Raw genomic sequence first — 25,370 nt, forward strand, 5'->3', positions numbered from 1 at the left:
CTACGTCCAGGGAGGTTGGCTACAGTGTCATGGGCCTTAAACTTCCTTATAACATTGTGTACAGTGGACACAGGAACATCAAGGTCTCTGGAGATGGACTTTTGTAGCCTTGAGATTGTCCATGCTTAGCTACAATCTTGTGTCTGACCTCCTCAGGCAATTCTCTGGTTTTCTTTCTTTTCTCCATGCTCACTGCAGTACACACAGTGACACAAAACAGTAGAATGACTCCTTTTCTCCATTCAAACTGGTTGAATGAGTGATTTTTATATTGCAGGCACCAGAGATTTATATATTGCAGGCACAGCAATGACCAGGTCATTCCAAAGTAAAGGCGAATCACCTACTTGAAATCTAATTATTTCTAACAACTTCATTTAGGATTTCTGTGTGGAATAAGCTAAGATCTGGTAATTTTTTTCAGCTTTTTTTGTTTTGTTCCACTGCAAACCAAAGAAATACAAATGTGGATACTGAAACATTTTTTTAATTTCAACAATTTTCTGGAAGAAATGGAGCATTATTTGAAAAAGGTTCGTGGATGCCAATATTTTTGGCCACGACTGTTTGCTTTTTGTGTGATACGCTGCCAAATTTGGTTATTTTCGGCGACTTTGGGGAACGGTAAAGTTAGAGATATTTGATTGAACGCAGTAGCAAGACACCATTCAGCCATTCGTGGGACAAAATATCCCGGTGCAGACATACCACATTTGCGAGCCTCAGACATGACAAGATGTATATGTACACATATGTATGAACTTTGATTCCAAGCCAAGTCTATTGGTGCATCTCCCTACATGTGAAACATCAGCGAGACATTTTGTAGCAGGGACGAGATTCAAACCCAAGCCAGACAGCTCAAAGACGAATGCACATATCTCTAAGCTACCCTGCCAGCCAATAGCATTTAATAATGTGTTAGTAACTGCTCTCGTGGGGAAAATGGCCTTAAAATGCCTGTTGTTGTAATGTGTTAGTAACACAACACTCACTTCCTTGCATCAGGGGTATGGGAAAAAACACTTCATTGAACAGTTTGTGAAGAACAATTGCTTACGATGGATGTAGTGTTGCCTATCAACAATAGACACTGCATTCTAATAAATGGCAGTTACCACCAGATTGCAGGAACCTTAGCTGATAACTTTGATACAGTGGTCGACTTTTTACTCCACATGAAAACCTCATGAAATATATAAATGTTAGCCAGTTCCATTCATGTATCTCCCACTTTCCTGCATCGCACTTTCCTACATCACACTTTCCGCCATCACAACCAGATCCTTCCTTTTCTCCATCAACCTCATCTCAGATCAGCAAATTGGTTTCATACCTGAATCACTTGGTCACTCCACCTTGGGCATGCTGCTTATACTCACCCAACAATGGACGGAGGCCCTTAATGTCAGACATGAAATCAGAGCCATCTCTCATGCTTTTTATAGTCTGGCTTCGTGCCTTATTCTCCAAACTCTCTGCCTATGGCATCCAAGGCCAATGTCACATGTGGCTTATTGACTTCCTCTACTCTTGTATCCAACATGTGGCACTCAACGGACTGCTGGGTCTCACTCTCAGCCATGATCTTTCTTGGGCAAACCTCATTTCAAATTTGGCCTCCAAAGCCAGTTGCTGACTGTGCATCCTCCGTCGTTCAAAGTCCTTCCTTGGCAAACCTGAATTCCTATCCAGCTACAAGGCTTTCATCTGTAGCTTGATGGAGTATTCCTCTCCTCTCTGGGCTGGCTCCCCTGCCTCGCATCTTGCTCAGCGTGATGCCATTTAAACCAAGGCCTTCAAGATCATTGGAATGTCCAGCACGATGAAGCTGAGTCTATGGGCCTATCACTTCCCCATTGCAGACAAGTCCGTGGTCTCTCATTCGTCTATTGCATCCTTTCTGGTCTTGCAGCCTCAGCTCTTTCTGTGCTTTATCTCCCCCTCCCACTAGTTTTATGCAGTGCACACACGGTCCACGCTCAACCCTCCCGCTTTCTGTAACTACCTTAATCCATGATCATGGCTCATTTCCACTCATTTGTTCCTCTCTTTTTTCCCCCACCTGTGGAACCAACGTCCATGTTCTCTTCGATCTCATTCTTCCCTCCAGATCTTCAAGACAGCCACTCACCACCATCTCAGATCATCCCCAATCCAGAGCCATGATCTTTTCTACCCTTGTTAACCTCTTTTTGTTTTCAAAAATGTCTGCCAAAATTGCAAAAATGTGCCACAAAGTTTAATATTGAATTTAGGATGTCCGAGTATCAATACAAAAAATCACAGAACTACATATTATCTATAAGAGGTAGTAAAAAATTTCATTTTACTTAATGAAGATAAATATCTATTTAAGAGTATCTACGTAAGAAAAAATGGCCTCTAAACGGTGGTTTTTTTTTTACGTAAGAACATCAATGCCAAGTTTCATGCTTGTGTCACAATGTGAACGTTTTTTGTGTTAGCCACCTAGCTACATCGATGATTGATCGTTTCCAAATGATGAATGATGATCCCATATAATGGCAATTGAATCAGGCAGTCAATAAGCTGAAGTTATTCTTCAGATCCATCTATCTGACAGAATGTCTGTACTGCCGACCAAATGTCATGGTCTAGGGTTATGCTGGGGTGGTTTGTCATTGTATTCCTAGCAGTACCAAACCTCATCAGGGTAGGAATTTGCAATTTGTTCCGGGTGTCGTTGACAATGCATATTCTTATCGACAGACTGTGTGACATTTACCATCCACCAGTAGCAATTGATACAGGCAGCCAGGTCCCCAGATTAGCAGAGGGAGTACGCACTCAGATGCAATGCCCTGCTTTTATGCGAAACACCAGTTTGACAGTCTCATAGTTGGATCAAGAATCAAACTCCGACAATGTAGTTCAGAAGTAATAGCACTTGCACTGCATCATCCTGTCGGATCATTAAGGGTGCCTCAAGTATTATGGCAGGGCCATATATATTCACACCCTCCAACTATTTCCTCACTTTTTGCCTCCACTCACTTTCTCAAACCTTTCAGTAATGTGTTGTCTGTTGCATTAATACTCAAATAAACCGTTTTGGTAACGATACAAAATGTCATGACTGAAGAAAAAGCATTTGTAGAAAGAAGATGAGGAAGGAAAATACAATGGTGAAGCCTAGTGCACGTGATGAAAGTTAATGCAGGTCTAGACGTGGAATGGGAAGGGCCATTTGCACTGGCACAAGAAAGATTAGTGGCACTCTTCTACAGTCACGTGAAAAAGTAAGTACACCCCATGTAAAGTTTTGACTTTTTCAACATATTTCAACATACAGCTATTTGATCTTCATTTCAACAATATTGATAGATGAAGGTGATATAATATAACAAATATCATGAAACATTTACATTTTGTAGTCCATTGTAAAATTTAAATAAACATAAATGCAAATTTCGCATGTGGAAAAAGTAAGTACACCCTTGGCTCCACTGGGTGGTATTGCCCCCTTTGGCAGAAACAACCTCAAGTAGGCGTTTCTTATAACTGTCTACCAGTCTCTGACATCGACTGGGAGAAATTTTTGCCCACTCCTCCATGCAGAATTCTTTCAGCTGTGCGATGTTTGAGGGGTTTCTTGCATGCACAGCTCGTTTAAAATACCCCCACAACATCTCAATGGGATTTAGATCCGGGCTTTGACTTGGCCATTCCAGAACCCTCAATTTCTTTCTTTTCAGCCATGCCTTGGTGGATTTACTGGTATGTTTAGGGTCATTGTCATGTTGCAAGGTCCACCTTCGGTTGAGCTTCAACTTTCCGACAGATGGCCTCACATTATCCTCAAGCACCCTCTGGTACAATGAAGAATTCATAGTGGATTCTATGATGGTGAGCTGCCCAGGCCCTGATGCAGCAAAGCTGCCCCAAACCATAATATTTCCACCACCATGCTTTCCAGTTGGTATCAGGTTCTTGTGGTCAAATGCTGTCTTTGGTTTTCGCCAAACATGTCTTCTGGTACTGTGGCCAAATAGCTCTACCTTTGACTTATCTGTCCAGAGCACATTGTTCCAGAAGTGCTGGTCTTTGCCGAGGTGTTCACTGGCAAACTTTAGTCTTGCCCTGATGTTCTTTCTGGACAGCAAAGGTTTCCTCCTGGCACACCTCCCATGTAGATCAAATTTGTGCAACCGCTTTCTAATGGTAGACTCGTTCACTTTGACATCAACAGTGGCAAGAGATACCTGTAGGTCACGTGATGACATTCTGGGGTCCTTAGAGACTTCTTTCAGCATCTTGCGGTCTGCTCTCGGGCTGAACCTGCTGGGGCGGCCTGGACTGAACAAGTTGGCAGTTGTTTGGAATCTTTTCCACTTGTCGATGATCTTCTGGACAGTCGAATTATTGATTTCAAATTGTTTGGAGATCTTTTTAAACCCCTTCCCAGACTCATAGGCATCTATAACCTTCTTTCTGAAGGCCTCAGAGAGCTCTTTTGATCTAGGCATGGTGACGCCGCACACTTCAACAACAAAGAGCAAACCAAACTAAATGTCTGAGGTTTAAATAAGACAGGTTCCTCCAAGATCCTCTCTAACGATGTTCTAATCATTTGCACCTGAGCTGGTGCACCTGATTGTAATTTTAGGTATTTGAAGTCGTGATAAATGTAGGGGTGTACTTACTTTTTCCACTTGTGAAATTTGCATTTATGTTTATTTAAATTATACAATGGACTACAAAATGTAAATGTTTCATGATATTTGTTATATTATATCACCTTTATCTATCAATATTGTTGAAATGAAGATCAAATAGCTGTATGTTGAAATATGTTGAAAAAGTCAAAACTTTACATAGGGTGTACTTACTTTTTCACGTGACTGTACATCAATCACAGCTCCTGCTGAGATGGATGTGATTCGGTAAGGAATGGATTAGGCCAGAATTGTAGACATAGAACGAGAACAATGCAACTGTGTCACCAATATGACTCCACAAAGTCCCACAATGGGTAGATGCCCTCTGTCACTGTCCTAAAAATAGACTAGTTTGATTTAAATCCATTCAGCTGTTTTCAAGTATCCCATTTTTACCAGCCATAACAGGTTTCACATCGATCGGTGAAGCAGTTTCAGAGAAGGTAATTTTTTAAAATCGGCTTTCAGGCTAACATGGCTGCCATACATACCACATGACATATGACCTTAAAAAATGTACACTCTGCATATGTATATGTATGGGTATGGGATCACGTTTGTGAAGTTTTGTGTTGATCGGATATGATTCGTTTTTATATCCAATATGGCTGCCAAGCCATGTGACCTACGGCATCATCATTTTCAAACTATATGCAACAGTGCTGTTAGATTATATTTGTAAGATTTCACATCAATAGGGTAAGTAGTTTCAGAGATATAATTATTTAATATTTTCCTTCAATCCAATATGACTGCCACACCATGTGACCAATGATGTTTTCATGATCATCTTTTAATCACCATGCCGAGTCAATGACGCACAAAGTTTCGAGTCAATCAATTTGGTGGTTTTGGAGATTTAAAAAAATGGTTTTAGGTTAAATCCAATATGGCTATGACCATATGGCATGTGACCTATGATGTCATAAATTTAATATTTCAATACAAATGGGTCATATATCATGTGCATGCAATTTCATATTTTTAGGATAAGGAATTCGATTAAAACATTTTTGGTTGGTATACCACTTCACCGATGATGTCATCATTATCATGCTTTTGTTCCCCATTGGGAGTACTTGAGAATGTGCCAAGTTTCAAATTTTTCCATTCAGCGGTTTCTGAGAAATATATATTTTAATTATTTGCGTTTAATTATAGGTGGCTGCCATACCACGAGACCAATGACATCACAATTATCATAGAAACATTCTGCATGTGTGTCACTCCTGCCCTGAAAGTTTAGTCTCAATCGGACATATGGTTGCTGAGAAAAACGAGGTTTAGCAACTGTACGGACAGACGGACAACCCGAAAACAGTATGCCTCCGGCCACCACGAAGGGTATTCGTCGTCAATCTCAGAGAGGGCAGACCAAATAATGCTAAGTCCCTGGAAGATGTTGAGGTTAATTGTGTCTACCAGGGCTATGGCACTGGAATGGCTGGCAGTGTTACAGCTATGCCAATTAGTTGATAAATACTGCTGCCAAATATTCTGTAGATTACATACATACACACACACACACACACACACACACACACACACACACACACACACACACACACACAGACACAGACACACAGACACACACTTGCACTGAACTGGGCGAGATTATTTAAGGGGGGGATCTTGTCCGAGAATGATGCTGAACGTGTCAAAGGTCACGATGGGACAGCTTTGGGGCTTGTCGTACCTCCATGTCAGCGATTGGCGGGCAAGTGAAGTATAGAAATTGTGGTCGCAGTACACCCACCTTGGTCGCCTCCCTTATCTGCCCTCAAGGCATTGATCCCAACTCCTGGCCGGCGCCTGCCAAATGGCGTTCCGCATTGGCTCATAACAACAGACCCAGCCAATTGATGTCCGCCAGGCAGCCATGCCAATGGGGGTGTTGCCTTGTTTGCTGCCATTCTGCAGGGTACTCTGTTCACCTGATCAATGTGAGGGGGCTGGAGCTTCCTCTTCCCAATTGTGTGGAGGAGGGTGTTGCGTACCGTTGCACATTACATGAGCCGCTGGCCGGTCGCGTCTATACAGGGGATGCCTGGAACCTTTCTCTTCTACCCAATCAGATGCTGGGGACTCAGGATGAAACAAATTTACTCTAGCTATGATAACCTGACTTGCCCCATTCACCCTAAAAGGGCCATTCACCTTGATGCAGTGTTCAAAATGTACTAAAACTATGCCAAACATATTGTGTTAAGGCCTTAAACGAACTCCAGACCCATCCCTCCTCTCCTTTCCCCATACACATAACACAATTTTGCCATGAGTTATGGTTTATTTGCAAATACATTTGTGCAAGATCCGCCTTACACCATTCAAATGCTTCCTTGTATGAATCTGACCGTTCTGGTTGGTGATGCTCATTCTTTTCTGATGTTCTAAAATGTTTGTCAACATGAACAAATAAGAAAATGTGACTGATGAATGAGCAATTCCTCAATCCTGGTTTTGATTACTAATTCGTCCCCTCTTTCCCACATTCCCCCAACCCACCCAGAAAATTTTCGTTGTCTGTGCACGCATGAGAAAGGCTTTGGCTACAAGGGAAGCAGCATCCATCGCATCATTCCACAGTTTATGTGCCAGGGAGGAGATTTCACAAACCACAATGGCACCGGTGGAAAGTCGATTTATGGCAAGAAGTTTGAAGATGAAAATTTCATTTTGAAACACACTGGGCCAGGTATGCTTGCCCGGGTATGGGTGGGGTGAGGGAATGGTGGTTGTGTGTAGAGGTGGTTGGTGTGGGGGTGAGAGTTGGATGACAAAGTGGTGGAGAGGGGTGGGGGGGGGGGCAGGTTGACCCATCACGGGAATTGGAGTGGGTGTGAGACCGGAAAGAAGGCAGTGGAAAATTTGTGCACCAATTTTGTTTTTGATCATTTAATGTAAAGGAAATATGTACTGCAACTTGATGCAAAGATTTTGAACTCGACTCTTGAAAATGCAAAGCACGATCTGATGTACTTTTCGTGCAAATGATAAGGCTTTCAATAAATGAACCAGAATGAGTGGGCCGGAGCTTCTTCCTCTTCCCCATAGTGTGCAGGAGGGGGGGACGCACTGTCACAAGTCAGGTTTTTTAGGGAATTGGTACATGCACATTAATGGGATAAAGAACAACGTCTGAACAAAATATGTCTTTTCCAACTGCCAACTTGAACGAGCCTGAGTTTCACAGCTTGCTGTTCAGATTCCTGTGTGTTGATGTGTTTTGGAATCCAGTCTAGCTGGCTGATTTCAGAGGTTCTATAACTTCATAAATGTTGGATTTTAATCCATTTTTATTACTTCCAAAATATTTCTTGTTGTAGTTCAATCTTGCCAATGCTGGTTTAATGTAAGTCCTGCACAGAGAAAAATAACCTTTAATTGGAGGCTTGGGCTGCATTGTTTGTTGCGCTCATTTTTACTCACACCGTGACCGTAGGCCGAGCACGTGAGTAATGTGATGATCCAGTCCATGCATGTGTTTGTTTTTGTTTTGCTTCATGGCAGAATAACTAAACAACAAGGGCAGTTAGAATCGCCAATTCGGCACAGATCTTCATATTTTGAATGCATCCAGCGAGTTCAACTTTAAGCTCGCAAGTGGAAAAAATAAAACGATAATTAGTACAGGACTATAGTGATCCAATCCGGGGTCTTTATGGTGGTTTTGCACTAAAATAAAACAATGGCATGAGTCAACACCTCCATTGAGTGCATTCTAGTTTGCGCTGTACCGAGATGGCACTGCCGTGGCACGTACGCTGGGCATCATGCTGCTTGCTTCCTGGAGTATATGTACGTTTAGGAATCTGGCAATGTAAGCAGCATGGCAGCACTATTATATATCGCACACAGTTTGCAGTGTGTTCCTTTGCACACACGTCCAGTCCGCCTAATGTATCTTTTCATTCCAATGAGATTCTACTGCATTGCAATCACGCTCTATGGCGTTGCACTTTCTACTTCATCACGTGATTTTCTTTCTGCTAACCTGAGCAATCTTGTTGCACTTGTCTGTGCTGATGGCAGGCGTCTTGTCCATGGCCAACTCGGGCCCAAACACAAATGGTTCTCAGTTCTTCATCACGTGTGACAAGACCGACTGGCTTGATGGGAAGCATGTGGTTTTTGGTGAAGTCATCGAAGGCATGGAGGTCGTCACACAAATGGAGGTGATTATCCCCTCGCTTTGTGGTGCATCCTTTTCCTTTTGATCTTCAGATGCATGTTCAGCTGTACACACCACTAAAGCAGTTAAAAAATGATTTACTGTTTTTTTTTCTTCTTAATTTCATTTTGAAACAAATAAATATATCCACTGAGACCAAAATTCTGTAAATGGGTCATGATACTTAATTCAAAAAAAAAGAAAAAGTTTCCTTCTCTCCCCGTGTTCGTTCGTTCTTCGACCATGTGTTTCCCCTGTCTTTTTTTTCTCTCCTTCCTTCATAACTCAATCCTCTCTAGCCGACACCTTTTCAATTCTAGTTCTCACCATACTTCTTCAACTTTATCCTTCTTCCTCTGATCCACTTTCACCGAACCTTCAAAAAAACATATTAACGAATAATTTAAAAAGTAGGCCTCTCCTCACGTACTAACACATTTGCTATACACCTCCCGGTTCCTTCGCTCTCTGCTCTCCTGGCTGTCAATCTCCTATTCTTCTTTTCCTGCTTCTGAACCCTTGCTGGAATCCTTAATCCCCCTTAGGAATCCTTCATGTCCTCATTTAGGGAATTTCCCCAGATAGTTTTCATGGTTTAGTTTAAAAATAATAATAATGCATTTATTTTATATAGCGCTTTTCAGGAAGCCCAAAGACGCTTTGACAGAGTGCAAAACATAATGCATAGCAAAACATAAAAACAATTGCAAAAAAAGAAGAATCAATAGGGAAATATTCAAAGCACAAAGGAGGGAGAAGGAGAGGAGATAGTCAGGGGTTAGATGCTGTGGGTTAAATGTTGAATGCAGTGTTGAACAGGTGGGTCTTGAGTGATGTTTTGAATGTGGTGAGTGAGGAGGAGTCTCTGATGGTGTGAGGTAGCGAGTTCCAGAGGGTGGGAGCAGCGATGGAGAAGGCCCTGTCCCCCCAGGATCTAAATTTGGTCCGGATGGGGGGGGGGGGGGGTCAGGAGGTTGGTACCAGCAGAGCGGAGGTTGCAGGTGGGAGTGTGTCTGGAGAGGAGGTCAGCCAGGTAGGATGGGGCCAGGTTATGGAGGGCTTTGTAGGTCAAGAGGAGGATTTTGTACTGGATTCTCTGGGAGATGGGGAGCCAGTGAAGCTTGTAAAGGACGGGGGTGATGTGGTCACGGGTCCGGGAATGGGTGAGTAGACGGGCAGCGGAGTTCTGAATGTATTGGAGTTTATTGGTGATTGTTGAGGGTGAACCATAAAGGAGGCTATTGCAGTAGTCCAGACGGGAAGTGATGAAGGCGTGGATGAGGGTTTCTGCAGCCACGGAGGAGAGGGATGGACGGAGACGGGCGATGTTTTTCAGGTGAAAGAAGGCTGTCTTTGTGATCTGTTTAGTGTATTTGTCGAAGGAGAGGGTTTGGTCAAAGATGATGCCAAGATTCCGGATGTGAGGGGAGGTGGATACTGGGAAACCGTCGATGTTGAGGGCAAAGTTATGGGTGGACTTGGTGAGTGTTTTTGGGCCAATGATGATTATTTCAGATTTATCACAGTTAAGTTTGAGGAAGTTGATTTGAAGCCAGGATTTTATTTCAGTGATGCAGTTTGTCAGGATAGAGTGGGTGGCGGTGGAGATGGACTCAGTTAAAATGTCAGAAAGTCAAAGAAAAGAAAAGAAAGTCAGAAAGAAAGTAAAAAGTCAGAAAGTTAAAAATGTTTAAACTTTCCCCTGAAGTGTTGTATTCTGTTGTATATTATGACACACTTTTCTTCTTCTTCTTTAAAAGGTTGTTTTCGATTTGCTCACCAAATCTCTTCATTTCAAAAAAAAATTCAATCTCTTAGAGTTCTTCCTTCCTACATTCCCTAAACTCACCTGCATTCCACCCCTCCTCCAACGTTTTAAAACAGATCTCTGACTTGAAAATCACAAGACACTCATTTTGCAATAAATGTTCGTTTTCCATTCATCGTCCAACACTTTCTAAAATCCAAACTCACCCCCCCCCCCCTCCTAAACTCCCCTCTCACCCATCCCTTTCAAATCTCCCCCCTTTCCCATCCCCTCCTAAACTCCACCTCGCACCTCCCCATCTAAACTCCCTCCTCGCACCTCCCCTGCAAATCTCCCCACCCTCCTTTTTTCTCCAATTCTCCCCTCTCATCCCTCCTCCTCAAAGCGTCCTCCCCGCTTCCACTCCCTTCCAACTCTTACCTCCATCTCCTCCAACCTTCTTCCTCGCTCTGCTCCCCCCACCCCCCTCAAACAACACCACACTGTGCCTCATCCAATCACCATCAATCCTTTTGTCCTCCTCATCCTTCCCTTTCTCCTATCTCTTCTGAAATCTCTGACACACTATCAACAGCTCTCCCTATCTCCTCCTCCTCTTCCTCATCTTACCCTACCCCTCCCCTGTCCTGTATCCGATGCTCCCCCTTCCTCTTCCTTAACGGTATGGACCTCAAACATCCGGGGCCTTTGCTCAAACCTGATTGATCTCTCCATACAGGTTGTTTCTGACAAACCAGACTTAATCTGCTTAACAGAAACTTTCCTCCTTCAAGATGTCTCTGATTCCTTAATATTACCCCCTGGTTACTCCCTCCCCCGGTATGATAGACCTGAGCCTATTCCTGGAGATGGGGTTGCTATCTTTATAAAAAAACTCTCTTCCTCACTCTCCCTGCACTGCCCTCTCTCCACCTCACTCCCAGAAGTACCGCTGGCCACGGCTTCCCTTTCGCTCCCACCTTTTGATCATATGTGTGTTGTACCATCCACCAAACAGTGATGACTCCATCAACATCTCGCTGTCTGATAGCATGGACCAACTTCCATCTACTCATCCCAACTCTCTCTTCCTCATAGGTGGTGATTTTAACTGTCATCATGCCAGCTGGCTGGGTGTGGGTACCTCTCTCACCAGCCATGGCACCTCAGCAAAGGACTTCTGCGACCAAATGGGACTGACACAATCTGTCAATTTCCCGACCCGGATATCAGTCAACGGAGCATCTTCTCTTCTAGACTTGGTTATGACAAACTTGCCTGCAAATGTCTGCTGCTCTTCTTTTGCTCCAATCGGCTCATCTGATCATGTGCTTGTTAAAGTGACATCTCTCTGGCCATTCTCAGAGAGCCTCCTCAGCGTCGATGAGTCTGGAATTTCACTCGGGCCAACTCGCACGGTCTTCAAGCAGCCATAAATCATCTGGACTGGTCTCCCATCTCTACTGCCTCTGACATCAACTCATCCTGGGAATTCTTCCAAAGTAAATTGCTCTCTCCCATGCACAGATTTATCCCATCCCGTCTTCATTTGTCATACCCTTCCTCCCGTCCATGGTACACGGAATCTCGTGGTGAGGTAGTTGCCCTGGAACAAATTGCCTTCGCCTTCTGGAAGGCAAATCCAACGGAAGGCAATCTCATTTCCTTTCACAAAGCCTGGAACAAGTGTGTGTCTACGCTCAGGAGAGATAGGAAACAATATCTCTCCTGTCAAGAGTGAACTTGCAAACCTGTCTCCCTCTTCCAAATCCTGGTGGCGTCTTGTCAAATCTGTTTCTGGTGTTTGTTCCCCCTCCATCCCTCCCTTACCTCAAACGGCTGCACAGCTGACTCCGCACGTGAAAAGCTGAATCGCTCAGCTCTGTGTTTGCTTCAAAATCTTGTGTCCCAAACCCGTATCTCTCCATACCCACCGTACCCAGTCGTACCCAGCTGCTCCTGGACTCTGTGTCCTTCTCTCCTGACAAGGTGGAGAAGCTTCTGTCCATCCTCGACTCTGATTCTGCAACTGGACCAGACGGCATCAGCCCACGGGTCCTAGAATCCTGCTCTGCCGATCTTTCACACCCTCTCTCTGTTCTCTTCACCCTCTCTTTTGCTCAAGGTCATCTGCCATCAGCTTGGAAATCAGCCAACATTACCGCTTCACTCAAAAAGCTTCAAAAACAGATCTTTGTAACTACAGACCAATCAGCCTGCTCCCAATTGTCAGCAAAGTCATGGAATCCATCATTGCTTCAGATATCAAATCCTTCCTCTTCTCCAATGGCTTGATCTCTGATCATCAATTTGGATTCAGACCAGGTCACCCTACTCTGGACATGCTGCTTCTGCTGTCTCAACAATGGATGGAGGTCCTTAATGCCAAACAGGAAATTAGAGCTGTCTCCCTTGACATATCACGTGCCTTCGACACGGTCTGTCACCCCGCTCTGGTCACCCAACTCTCCTCCTATGGTATCCATGGAAATCTCCACGCATGGCTTGCGGACTTCATCTCTGGTTGTAGTCATCGTGTGGCCCTGAATGGATTTCTCTCATCTCCCCTTTCTGTTCAGGCTGGAGTTTCCCAAGGAAGTGTTCTGGGCCCTGTGCTTTTTCTGGTCTACATCAATGATCTCTCCGACTCCCTGGAAAATCCTCTCTGTCTCTTTGCTGATTACTCCACTCTCTGCCGCTCCATTCCTCATCCCGCAGATCGGCAGTCTTCAGCCTCCTCACTCTCTGCAGACCTGGACAAAATCACAGCCTGGTAAAACAAGTGGAACATGTCTTTCAATCCTGACAAATCTCACACGATCACGATGTCTCTCCGCAAAGACCGTCTGGACAACCCTCCCATCTACTTTCTCAACAATCTTCTCCAAGAAGTTCTGTCACTCAAGCGCTTGGGTCTCACAATCTGCCATGATCTTTCCTGGGAAAACCACATTTCCAAGCTGGCCTCCAAAGCCAGTCGCCGACTGGGCATCCTTCGTTGTGCGAAGTCCTTCCTTGGCACACCTGAGCTCCTCACCACATACAAGGCTTTCATCCGCAGCTCAATGGAATACAGTTCTCCCCTCTGGGCTGGTGCTCCTGTCTCACACCTAGCTCGACTTCGCGCTGTTGAAACCAAAGCTTCCAGAATCATTGGAATCTCCCGCGATGAAGCTAACTCAGAGGGCCTTTCACTCACTCACCGCAGGCAGGTTGGTGGTCTTTCTGTCTTCTACCGACTCCTATCCAGCCTAGCCCCCCCAGCCCTGTCGGTGCTCTGTCCCGCAAATACTCCTACAGGTCGCACAAGATCTACCAGCAACCCTCTCCTGGTGAAACTGCCAAAATCAACACTCTCTGTTCACCTTCACTCTTTCATTTCTCTTTACTCCCGCCTCTGGAACAAACTCCCTCACGCTCTTCAGTCCCACTCCTCCCTCCACGTCTTTAAAACAGCTGGTAACCACCATCTCTTATCTTCCTCCATCCAAAACCTTGATCTTTTATACCCCCCATTAATTCACCCCAGATCCACTTTTCTGAAATACCGACTTCTTTCCTGGAAGTCCTAGCTGTGTCCATGTGTTTTTTACCTCTCCCGTCCCCCCCAACCCCCTTCCCACGCCTCCTTCACCCAAGCCCTCTCCCTCCCACAGATCTCCCGATGTCCCTGCTCTCAAATGTTGTACTTTTGTGCTTCCCCCTCTCTCCCCATCTTGTCTCCCTCTCCCTTTGTTCTGTCTGATGTGTTCGTTTGTTTTATTTTTGTCATTAATGTTAGCTCTTACACGAGCCTTGATCTTGTATATATAAAAAAAATACCGTGCCAGCGATAACCTGCCTCTTCTTAAAAGACACGATGGCATCTTTATCGTCCACTAACTAATGTCAGTAGACGGGACACCTCGCGGGACACCTCGCTGAACGTCTCAGAGGGACGTCGCATCGCATACATTCATATCTCACCCTGCATGAAAAGCACCAGCATGACAGTTTTTAGCTGGACCGAGACTCAAACCCAGGCTCGACAGCTCATAAGTGAGTATTGTTCCGTGCTCCTCCCCGACACCCTGGTCACGGTGTACCTCCGAGCCCCGAGAGGAGTCACGGCAGAAAAATGTGTTATTCTATATGTCAAAGATCAATGGAGAAGCCACCCCAATTCTTACTCACAAACAAATATTGTATTAAGATCACACAAGAATAACAGTACAACAATAATAGTATTCAAAAGTACAATCAATATGTCCTATGATGGTACCATCAGTTTTGTAATATGTAACTCACTGTGCTCCAAGTGAGTGAAACAAGAACATCCCCAATGCCTCTTATTCCCGGCTTCAAGACAAAGTTGTTCGCTCCAGCGATCGCCAGAACGATGTCCAATCGAGACCAGAATCCCGTTCGGATGGCAAGAGCAGTCCCGCTGCCAAAGCGGGGCAAAGGTGCCCTCAAGACGACTGGGAAGTCCAAAGGCGCCCTCCAGGCGACTGAGAGATCACACCCTCGGGTATGGACGTTCCACAGCTCAGTCGGCGACACGCAGACTTTCCACTCAAAAGCCACGTCACACACACACACCCCAGATCGACGTCTGAAGGCGGTGAAAATGGTCGAAACGACACGAAACCGTGAGCGAAGTGCACGTCCTGCGCGATTCAAAATGGCCAACGGCCCGGTCTCGTGGCGCAACGGCACGACGATGATTCTCTCCTGAATCGATCGCAAAACCTGACACGCAGGTTAATCTGTCACAGCGATAACCACTCTGTCGCAAGAATCCCTTTCTGGGGAAACCCAAAAGTTCACTCGTGACTCTTGCTCGCCAACTTTCGCTCCAGACCGCAAGTAGCTCGGCTCCTTCTTGTCCGACTCACTCGCTCCACCTTCTTTTCCTCCTCTTCCTCGTCGTCGTCCGGTTCCCGATCTGGTTTTCGGTTTCTTTTAACTCTAACTTTTTCACTTTTTGAAAACAGTTCCTTAACAATGAACCTTTTGAAAACAATAATAGTACATGGAATCAGAAATATTTGCAGTGGATGAAAACCACAACAACGGAAGTGACGAATCCGTAACAGTATGCATACCTCCAGGTTATCCTACCAACCTCGCACATGAAAATGTACGCTTCATATTCCGAGGTCGGCAAAATGAAATCATGATCGACCCAACTTAATTATGTTTCGACCGCATTGCATGGATAGCATCACATGTTGAACATTTTATTTATGTGTGCAAATATGGTGTGCACATTCACCGAATACAATTCTGCTTGGTGTTCACCTCGGCTATGTTTTGGCTTTTACACTTGCTTCCATGCCTGGCTTGACCGAGTGCGGATGTTAAGCTGTTGTACAAGAAAGCCATGCTTCACATGGTTGAGGGAGGGCCGCGTGCAATGTGCGATTGAGTCTGAGGTTTGATTTTAAGTCCCTGGGATTAAACCGCTGCTCTGTGAGATCCGTCGCTTCATGCCTGTTGTGCTTCTGCAATTGCTCAGTTTGGCACATTACCCTTAATTCATGAACTTGTGCTCCTCACGGTTGAATTATCTTTCTTTTAAACTCCGATTGTGGATATTTTCGGTCATTTACTTTTACGGGTTCTGCAAGGCGTTGTGAATAGCATACCAACTTGATGAGTCACTGAACAGAGTCCTTTGGGAACAGCAGAAAGCAATGATTGGAGGACGTGGCAGGATCTTGCCTTATTTTCTGAATTTTGTTTTGTTTTTTTGCTTCAGCAAAATCTCCAAATCCCTCCATTAAAACATCTTCTCCATAACTACCTGAGCGATACCGACCAAATTTGGTACAATGCATCAGGGGAGTAAGGTCTCATGGGGTTGTGCTCCCCATCTGGATGCGTCCATTTAAAGGGAGTAAAAGAGGGTTTTGCCCCAAATATTGGTATTTCATTCAGAAATCTTCTCAGAAACCGTGGGGAAATAACCGCGAGTCCCCCACAGGGATATTTTAAGGATTACACTGAACAGGAAAATTTTCCATTGACAAAACAGAAATATTTTGGAAGTATTTCTTTTTTTAATCTTTGGTAAATGCTTTCAGGGATACAAATGTACAATCAATTGAGAAAGTCGAATCCCGATGAGATTGATAGGTTTGTTCATGGATTGTTCAATGGAGAATGACTTCGACTTGGCAGACTTTTATATTTTGCAATGTGTACGTAATACATGAATGAGTCACTAATTAGAAGATACCGCAGCTTTACCACCAGAGCCCCGGAGCATCCAATGCGCTTCCGATTTGAACATGCTGCCGCTTTATGAGACAATAAATCAAATGCCCTGACGAGATTTATTTTAGTGGATCTGATCTGTGGACTATGTTAGTGCCTTAACCCAAGAGGAGCTGATTGAATCAATGTGACTAATGTTAGAGTTAAACCAATTATCATTCATGTCACCCTCATCCCTTCAGTCTCTGGGAAGTAAAGATGGAAAACCCAAGGAGAAGGTGCTCGTCTCGGACTGCGGGGAATACGAGTGACCATTGTCCGCCCTGGTTTATTCGGAATGAGGTCCGGAAGAGAAGACTAATGCCTTTTTCATGCCGGTTGATGCGTTCTCATCACTGTTGGAAAACTTGTTCCTCCTGGTTTAAAAAAAAAAAATTTGCGAGTATTGTTTTTCTATTCCAGGGCCACAAAGATTTAACCACAATGGCCTTTCAACCTTGTACAGATAAAATTGTTGGGTGGATCACACTCTAGCCACTGCACAGCTGATCATTTTCAATGATATAAATTCCTGTTCTTGGTTTAATAACTTCTCTAATTAATTGATACCACAACTATTAATTATGTTTGGGAGTCTCGTCGAAATTGAGCTGCTTTTGCTGTCGTTGTTGTTAACCAGGCCATATGCAATCATGGTTTGATTACTTTGCCAATGGTGGATGAAGTGGACAGAGGGGAATGAGGCTTTATTGATAAACAAAGCATTTTTATCCATTAATGGGTTCATTAGTAGGTTCATGATCAGTGTTGATCATATATCCAGGCTTGTCACTCTCCCCCAATACATCGCCTTCCTTCGTTACTGTTGATTATTTTTTGTAATTAAATTGTAATTTTTTTTTTTTTTGCTTTGTAATGTAAATATGTCGGCATTGTTCATGTTTTTATGTGCAGCGGATGTAGCCTACCAATGTTTTTGTCACATCTGAGAAAAAACTTTTTATTTTCATACAACCATCTCCAAGAGTGTTTATTTCCATTGTTCTCTTTGCAAAGGTCGAGTTGGATTGTGACATTTGTTACGTGCTCCTCCCCGACCCCCTGGTCACGGTGTACCTCCGAGCCCCGAGAGGAGTCATGGCAGAAAAATGTGTTATTCTGTATGTCAAAGATCAATGGTGAAGCCACACCAATTGTGACAAACTAACAGGTATTGTATTAAGATCACACAAGAATAACAGTACAAAAACAATAGTAATCAATTGTACAACAAATAGTATATTGTTGTGGTTTTGAGAGGGTACATATTGATCATTAAAGGTTTAAAGGTTTGCCCCCATAGTTAGTCCACAAGCAACACGTAGGCCACCTTAGAACATTAGTTATGTCATAGTATGTGTGAGGATAAGGCCATTTCCACTAGTGATACCTGCGTTGTGTAAAATAAATAAGCTTAGGTCCCGTTCATTTTGCGGCCACCCTCCAATCCACCTCGTTTGCCAGCAGCGTTCGCTGCCCTTAGGTTTTCACTCGAAACCAGCCAAATGCCACGAGGTAGGCCTGGAAAGGGGGAGGAGCTCGAGGACGAGGTGTGGCCGCATCAAGCAGCACGTCAGAAGGCGGTGACGGTAAGGGCAACCACCAACCAGGGCTCGGTGGGCATGGCTTAAGAGGGCGTGGTAAGGGCGCATCCAGCAAGTGCTGGAAGGTTCGCTGTAAAGGCTATATAAGTGCATGCACAAAGCCCTCGACAGGACTCGTGAGGAAAGCGCATTGTAAAGAGGACTTGTTGGAAGGTTGGCTTTGAAAGGACTTACAGAGGGAGCTTGTGCCGAAAAGGGCTGCACGGAGACATCTGATTGTATGAGGACTGGCATGATTCGCGCATGTATAAGGACTCGCATGTTTGGGCTTGTGCTCTATGAGAGGACTCCTGCGGGAGAGGCGCTTTGCAGTGAACTGTATTGGGAGCGCATATAAAGCCCGGTTCATTTATTACGTGCGCGGCTGAGTCGCGAAGTAACCGCCAGCCAGCCTACCTTTCGCCCCGCATTTAACCCCGTAATTTTCCGATCCGCGCCAACGACCCGCGGGGAGCTTCTGCTGCCCTGACCATCTGCTTCGCGGTGCGAGTCAGGGACCGGAGCGGACTGCCTGGATGCCATCATCCCTGGACCATCACCCTGGCCATCTGCAATCCCCGTGTGAGTGTGTCTGAGTGTGAAACGGGCCGGTGTCCTGGGATAAGTTACGACTGTATTAAGCTGCACTGTGTGTTCTTCTCCTTCCTGTACAAATTGTAAATAAATCAGTTCTTCCTTGTTTCTCTCCTAATTCGACCGTATCAGTCATTTCCTCCATTGGGTAAGCGTGGCACGATTCGGAACCGCTCAGATCGGGTTTAGTTCCTGTTAACGGCTCGGATCACGGCTCGCTATCGCTCGGCGTTTCCACTTATAACCGTGAATTGGGCGGGGTTATTTCCTTGCTTCCTGGGAGGCGTTGGTAATTAGGTAATACGAATTCGGCCTACCACCCTATTCAACGCCGTCCGGAAGGAACGTCATAGCCCTGGATCGCGTCGGCTAGTAAAAGACAAGGTGACTAATCCCCCCTTGGTAAGGGGAAAGGCCAACGAGGAGAGCCGCAACAATTGGTGTCAGGAGTGGGATTTGGAACCTGGGACAAAAATTTTGGACACCAATTTTGCATATTGTCCGCAACATTTGGTGTCAGGGGAGTGGGATTGGACCTGAAGTGCGCCTAACACACGCAAAATTACGAGCGGCCGAAATTTTATTAACAACTAAATTGTATTCGTGCCATGGATAGCCAAGACGGTCGGATGCCGATGGGGGTAAATGAGGAGATAGAGGAGGAATTAGAAATAACCCAGGACCCCCGGAAAGAATGGGAAGAAGAGGAGAGCATTGATGAGGGTGCAGCAGTAGGGGTGGCAGGCGAAGAAGATGGCGGCGCCTCGCACGTGGCGGCTAGTGCCTAGCCCACGGGGCCAGGGGACTTCCAATTATTTATGGCACAAATGAGAGCCTATATGATCAAGGCGGAGCATAAAATGGGAGAGCAATTGGGAAATCAAATGGGGGGATTGAAAAATGATATGGGAGAAATGAAAGAGGGGTTAGTGGGGATGGAAAACAGGATGGCCACCCAAGAGAATCAAATGGAAGGAATGAAGGACGGGTTAAAAGGGTGTGATAACAGAATAGGAGGCCAAATAAAAGAGATGGGGAAAGAAATAAAGCGCAGGTCAAGCGGGAAGGTCGCATTGGTACGCGACGAGGTAACGCGATTTGAGAAACGCGTGGAGAGCCGGGTAGAGCAGAGCACGGTTGGGTGGACCAGGGTAGAAATCGTGACACGGGGTATTGAAAAGCCGACGGCCGCCGAATTAGAAGAGAACATTTTATTAGCACCAGCGGTCGTCGAGGAAAAAGAAATAATCGTAGTGGAAATTGGGGTTGAGGAGACGACAGAGGTAGTGCATGAATTGAAGAAAGAAATGGAATGTACTCAAAGTCTGCATTCACATTATGATGTCGTGCTTCCTAACCAAAATGAAAGTTTGTAGGGGCGGGAGGAGAAGAGAATCCCGAAGGTGAGTAGGGCTGTGTATGGCGCGAAAAGGTTTGGCGTGAAAGTGTTTGGCGCGAAAGGATTTTTCGCGCGCTTGGGATCCCGACGTCACCCGGGCGCTCGTGGAAGGTCCGTGGTGCGCTGTGTGAAAGTGAATGGCGCGCATGTGCGAACGGCGCCGGAGCGCGAGTATGAAACAGAGTGAGTGCACAATGGAGTGTGTGTGGGAAGAGTGTGTTGGAAGGGAGTGCGACACAGAGTGTGAGATGGCTGAGGAGAGTGTGCTGGAGTGCACACCAGAGCACGTGATTGGGTGTGCAACAAGAGATTGCACACCCGTGGGTATGTGTGCGCTGATTGGGTGTGTGCAAGACTGCACACCCATGAGTGTTACGGAGTACGTAACAAAAGAGAGTGCGCCAGGATGTGCGTGAGAGCAGTGTGTAATGGAGTGCGAGCGGCGTGAGTGCGCCTGGGTGGTATGCACGAGCGAGTGCAGTGACGAAATGTGTGGAATGTATGGGAAGCGCTGGAGCGCCTCAGTTTACGAGTGAGAAACGGCTCGCGTGGTGTGAGAATGCGACTCAGGCATCGACGCAGACCGGGGCAGCATTTAGGCCGACGTATAGCCGACGCGAGCTCTCAGGGCGTGGTGTTCTTTGTGTGCTGCGGGAGCCGGCGGGGATCGTTGCCGCGGCGGCGTGCACAATTCGGGCCGGGTCCCGCTCTGTATGGTCGGTGCCGTGCCGTGGCGCAAGGGGAAAACGGCACGGTTCGAGGGGAGGAAGGTGAGGTCGGACCTTTGCCCCCTGGCGGGCACGGTGCTCCGACCGGGGGAGGTTGGGTCATCGTGCCGGAGTCCGGAAGGCTCCGCGCCGAGATGGCGCCTGGAACCTCGGCCCCAAGTATGCCGCCTCCTCTGAATCGAAAATGCCGGACGGACCCAACCAACAGGAGACCAACCACCCACATTCATTGCTCGGCTTTTGGAAGCCGAGCTGTAAAAATGTATTTCCACCCCAAGGGGCTCGAGTATAGTGGACGAATAGCGGAAGTGATGGCGAATGGTAACTTTACCATTCATTGGGGCACATGAGCTTCAGATTATGGGGACGGCAGTGTGAAAACTAGCCGAGGGCGGGCTGGGATAATTGTTAGGGATTTAGAAAGATGGCCATGGGAGACCGAGATGTAAGTTGTGACTTTGTACCGGTAGAAGGGAGTTGAGAGATTAGGTGGATGTTAATGACGAGGGAAGTGCTTAGTGTAAGCCGTAAGGGAAGACGGGAAGCATGAGTATTAGGGGAAATAGTTAGTTAGATGATGCTGTGTGTGTGAGTATGAGGATGAGCTTTAGGCGCAAATGAGGAATTGGATGGGAACCACTGTGCCTCTTGAACTTGGTGAAATGAGGCATTGGTCGTGAATGGTTGTGTGTGCGAGAATCTGATTATTGTTGAGCTTGGTGAAATGAGGCATTGGTCGGGGATGACCAGAGAAAGTGTATAAGTGGTGTATTGAGGATGTGTGTCAGTGTGTTGAGTGAATGGCTTGCATGGTGTGCAAATGGTGAGAATACGTGGTGTGTGGAGTGAGTAGTGTGGAATGAGTGGTGTGGAGTGCATGGTGCGAAGGAGTGGAAGGGGGAAGATGGACCCCTTCACGAATACCCGGGGAGGGTAGTTTAAAGTTAGGTAGAGGGAGTAGGTAAATTGTTTGGATATTGACATCTGTGGTGCAGGTAGTAGCAAGTTGTTGCTTTGATGGGTGCGTAAGTCTGTGGAGATCGCTGGGCGTGTGGGCTTAATTGGTCGGTATGGTTAAATGGGCACTCCGCCACTGGTAGTCTGTCGGCCAGGTAGGCTCTGGGAGGCAGGTAGAGTTCAGTGTAGTGTTCAGTGGGGCCCGAGGATCCGAGAGAAGGACCTGAGTATCCCAATGCCAGAGAGGGCATCGTAGGGGTGAGAGAGCCAGGAGGGGCCTTCCCCAGTTTAGGGTAGTTGTGAGGAGCTAGGCAAGCTCGGGTGGCGACTTCAGTGGCGGAGGTGCGCAGGTAGGTAGACCTGCTGGTAGAGCCACAGGACCCAGCCCCGAAATTGTGCGAAGGCACAGTATTGAAAAATTGGGGGAGTGAGACCCCAAATTGGAAGAGCACCACAGGATGGTCAATGGGAATTGGTTTTTAGAACCACATAGTTTAAAGTTGCCAATTGGCAGGGCAAGACCCCGGGTAGTTTAAAGAGTTAATGTTATTAGAAGGATAGTTAGGATGAAATCTCTTCGCACCATCCGCATCCACTCACTAAGGTGACAGAGCTCCACACCGGGGTTTGCAGATGATTTGGAATGAAAGACGCATCATGACGTGGGTGAGACATTGTGTGTAATTCCATCCCTTCCTTCTTGGGAGGGATTGGCAACGAATTTGGAATTAGAGGATATGGGAGACAAGACGGTAGAGACGGAATTTGTAAAGTGTAAATACGGGGAGGGGCAAGGGTCGTGTAGGTTGACATGGGGGGGGGGGCGGGTGACGAACGGCTAGGGACGAGCTTTCTCCGCTCGCACTCCCACGCCCCTCATGTTGCATTACCTCGTATTGATGTGTACCCTTGCGCCCTTTCCCCCGCTGACTCTCTCTGCTTTGTCTTTCCTCCCCACCCATGGACCCATTATCTTTTGTTGAGGGGAGTGTGCAGGTACCCTGAGCTGTGTGGCTGCACTTTTGCGCTGCACCATGCTACCTGTTGCCTGCACCAGTACACCTATGGACCACACGTTCTGTGGCCTGGCACCTTTGCTGGGGCAGACAATTGCTGCAAACATTATTTTTCCCTGTGGACCACTGTTTTAAGTGGCATCAATGCCATGCAGTCGGACCACCTAAGTTGGCCCTGCTGGCCAACATGAAAACGGACACGGTTTGTGCCTTTTTATTAATTCCTTTGGTGTGTCAGGAAAGAAGACTTTAAGTTTTTATGATGGCACACCGAAGACGAAGCTGGAAGATGCAGCAGCCCAACAGCCAAGCCAGCGGCCCAGCAGCACAAGACATCATTTATTATTGACATATGAATGTGCATTTATTGATGATTGTGCATGACTGTGCATTTTTATTTTTGTGCATTTTGGTGATGGTGCATTTTTGAGCATATTGGTGTATTGGTGCAGTGCATTGCATTTGTGTTCCTCCAAATTTCTCTTCTCTCCCACAAAAATAACAGGTCTTGGGTTGTAGTGTTGTAAATAATTAGGGTTAGTCTTGTAAATAACATGCTCCCCACTGGCTTTATGTATAGTTTGAGAATTATTTCAGTAATTCGGTTAATTGTGGGCGTGAGTCTGATCGTTAGTACACAACGCAGTAGGTGGGACATATCTAGTGTTTAAAACTGTCGCACACAGGGTGTTCGGTTAAATGCAGAGGGAAACCACACCTAAGTGTCACACTAAGTTAAAAAGTAGTCCTGACCCTTGCATCAGAACCGGTCGTACTCACTTGTGTGGGTTCGGCTCGGGGATGAGCCTGGCGTAGGAGGGGTGCAGTGTTGCGGTTTTGAGAGTGTACATATTGATCATTAAAGGTTTGCCCCCATCGTTAGTCCACAAGCAACACCTAGGCCACCTCAGAACATTAGTTATGTCATAGTATGTGTGAGGATAAGGCCATTTCCACTAGTGATACCTGCGTTGTGTAAAATAAATAAGCTTATGTCCCGTTCATTTTGCGGCCACCCTCCAATCCACCTCGTTTGCCAGCAGCTTTTGCTGCCCTTAGGTTTTCACTCAAAACCAGCCAAATGCCACGAGGTAGGCCTGTAAAGGGGGAGGAGCGCGAGGACGAGGTATGGCCTCATCAAGCAGCACGTCAGAAGGCGGTGACGGTAAGGGCAACCACCAACCAGGGCTCGGTGGGCATGGTTTAAGAGGGCGTGGTAAGGGCGCATCCAGCAAGTGCTGGAAGGTTCTCTGTAAAGGCTATATAAGCGCATGCACAAAGCCCTCGACAGGACTCGTGAGGAAAGCGCATTGAAAAGAGGACTCGTTGGAAGGTTGGCTTTGAAAGGACTAACAGAGGGAGCTTGTGCTAAAAAGGGCTGCGCGGAGACGTCTGATTGTATGAGGACTGGCATGATTTGCTCATGTATAAGGACTCGCATGTTTGGGCTTGCGCTCTGTGAGAGGACTCCTGCGGGAGAAGCGCTTTGCAGTGAACTCTTTTGGGAGCGCATATAAAGCCCGGTTCATTTATTGCGTACGCGGGTGAGCCGCGAAGTAACCGCCAGTCAGCCTACATTTCGCCCTGCATTTAACCCCGTAATTGTCCGATCTGTGCCAACGACCCGCGGGGAGCTTCTGCCGCCCTGACCATCTGCTTTGCGGTGTGAGTCGGGGACCGGAGCGGACTGCCTGGACGCCATCATCCCTGGACCATCACCCTGGCCATATGCATTCCCCGTGTGAGTGTGTCTGAGTGTGAAACGGGCCCGTGTCCTGGGATAGGTTAAGACTGTTGTATTAAGCTGTGTGTTCTTCTTCTCCTTCCTGTACAAATTGTAAATAAATCTGTTCTTCCTTGTTTCTCTCCTAATTCTGGAGTATCAGTCATTTCCTCCATTGGGTAAGCGTGGCACGATTCGGAACCGCTCAGATCGGGTTTAGTTCCTGTTAACGGCTCGGATCACGGCTCGCTGTCGCTCGGCGTTTCCACTTATAACCGTGATTCGGGCGGGGTTATTTCCTTGCTTCCTGGGAGGCGTTGGTAATTAGGTAATAGGAATTCGGCCTATCACCCTATTCAACGCTGTCCGGAAGGAACGTCATAGCCCCGGATCGCGTCGACTAGTAAAAGACAAGGGGACTAATCTCCCCTTTGTAAGGGGAAAGGCCGACGAGGAGATCCGCAACAATATCATTCCTAAGATGGTACCATCAGGTTCGTACAATATAACTCACTGTGCTCCAAGTGAGC

At 46.3% G+C, this 25,370-nt stretch overlaps 1 protein-coding gene across 1 annotated transcript in view; it reads left to right on the top strand.

Annotated features, from left to right (window-relative positions):
* The window catches only part of PPIE (peptidylprolyl isomerase E), a 50,434-nt gene extending 32,619 nt beyond the window's left edge, over nt 1–17,815 (top strand). The window contains exons 8-10 of the mRNA XM_068120504.2: nt 7,192–7,377; nt 8,715–8,857; nt 17,044–17,815. Of these exons, the coding sequence (XP_067976605.1) occupies nt 7,192–7,377; nt 8,715–8,857; nt 17,044–17,112 (398 nt within the window). The 3' untranslated portion in view covers nt 17,113–17,815. The remainder of the gene's footprint in view (nt 1–7,191; nt 7,378–8,714; nt 8,858–17,043) is intronic.
* Nucleotides 17,816–25,370: the final 7,555 nt, after the last annotated feature.

The sequence above is a fragment of the Myxine glutinosa genome, chromosome 6, assembly GCF_964187855.1.
Source record: "Myxine glutinosa chromosome 6, kmMyxGlut1.1, whole genome shotgun sequence".
NCBI classification, from domain to species: Eukaryota; Metazoa; Chordata; class Myxini; order Myxiniformes; family Myxinidae; genus Myxine; species Myxine glutinosa.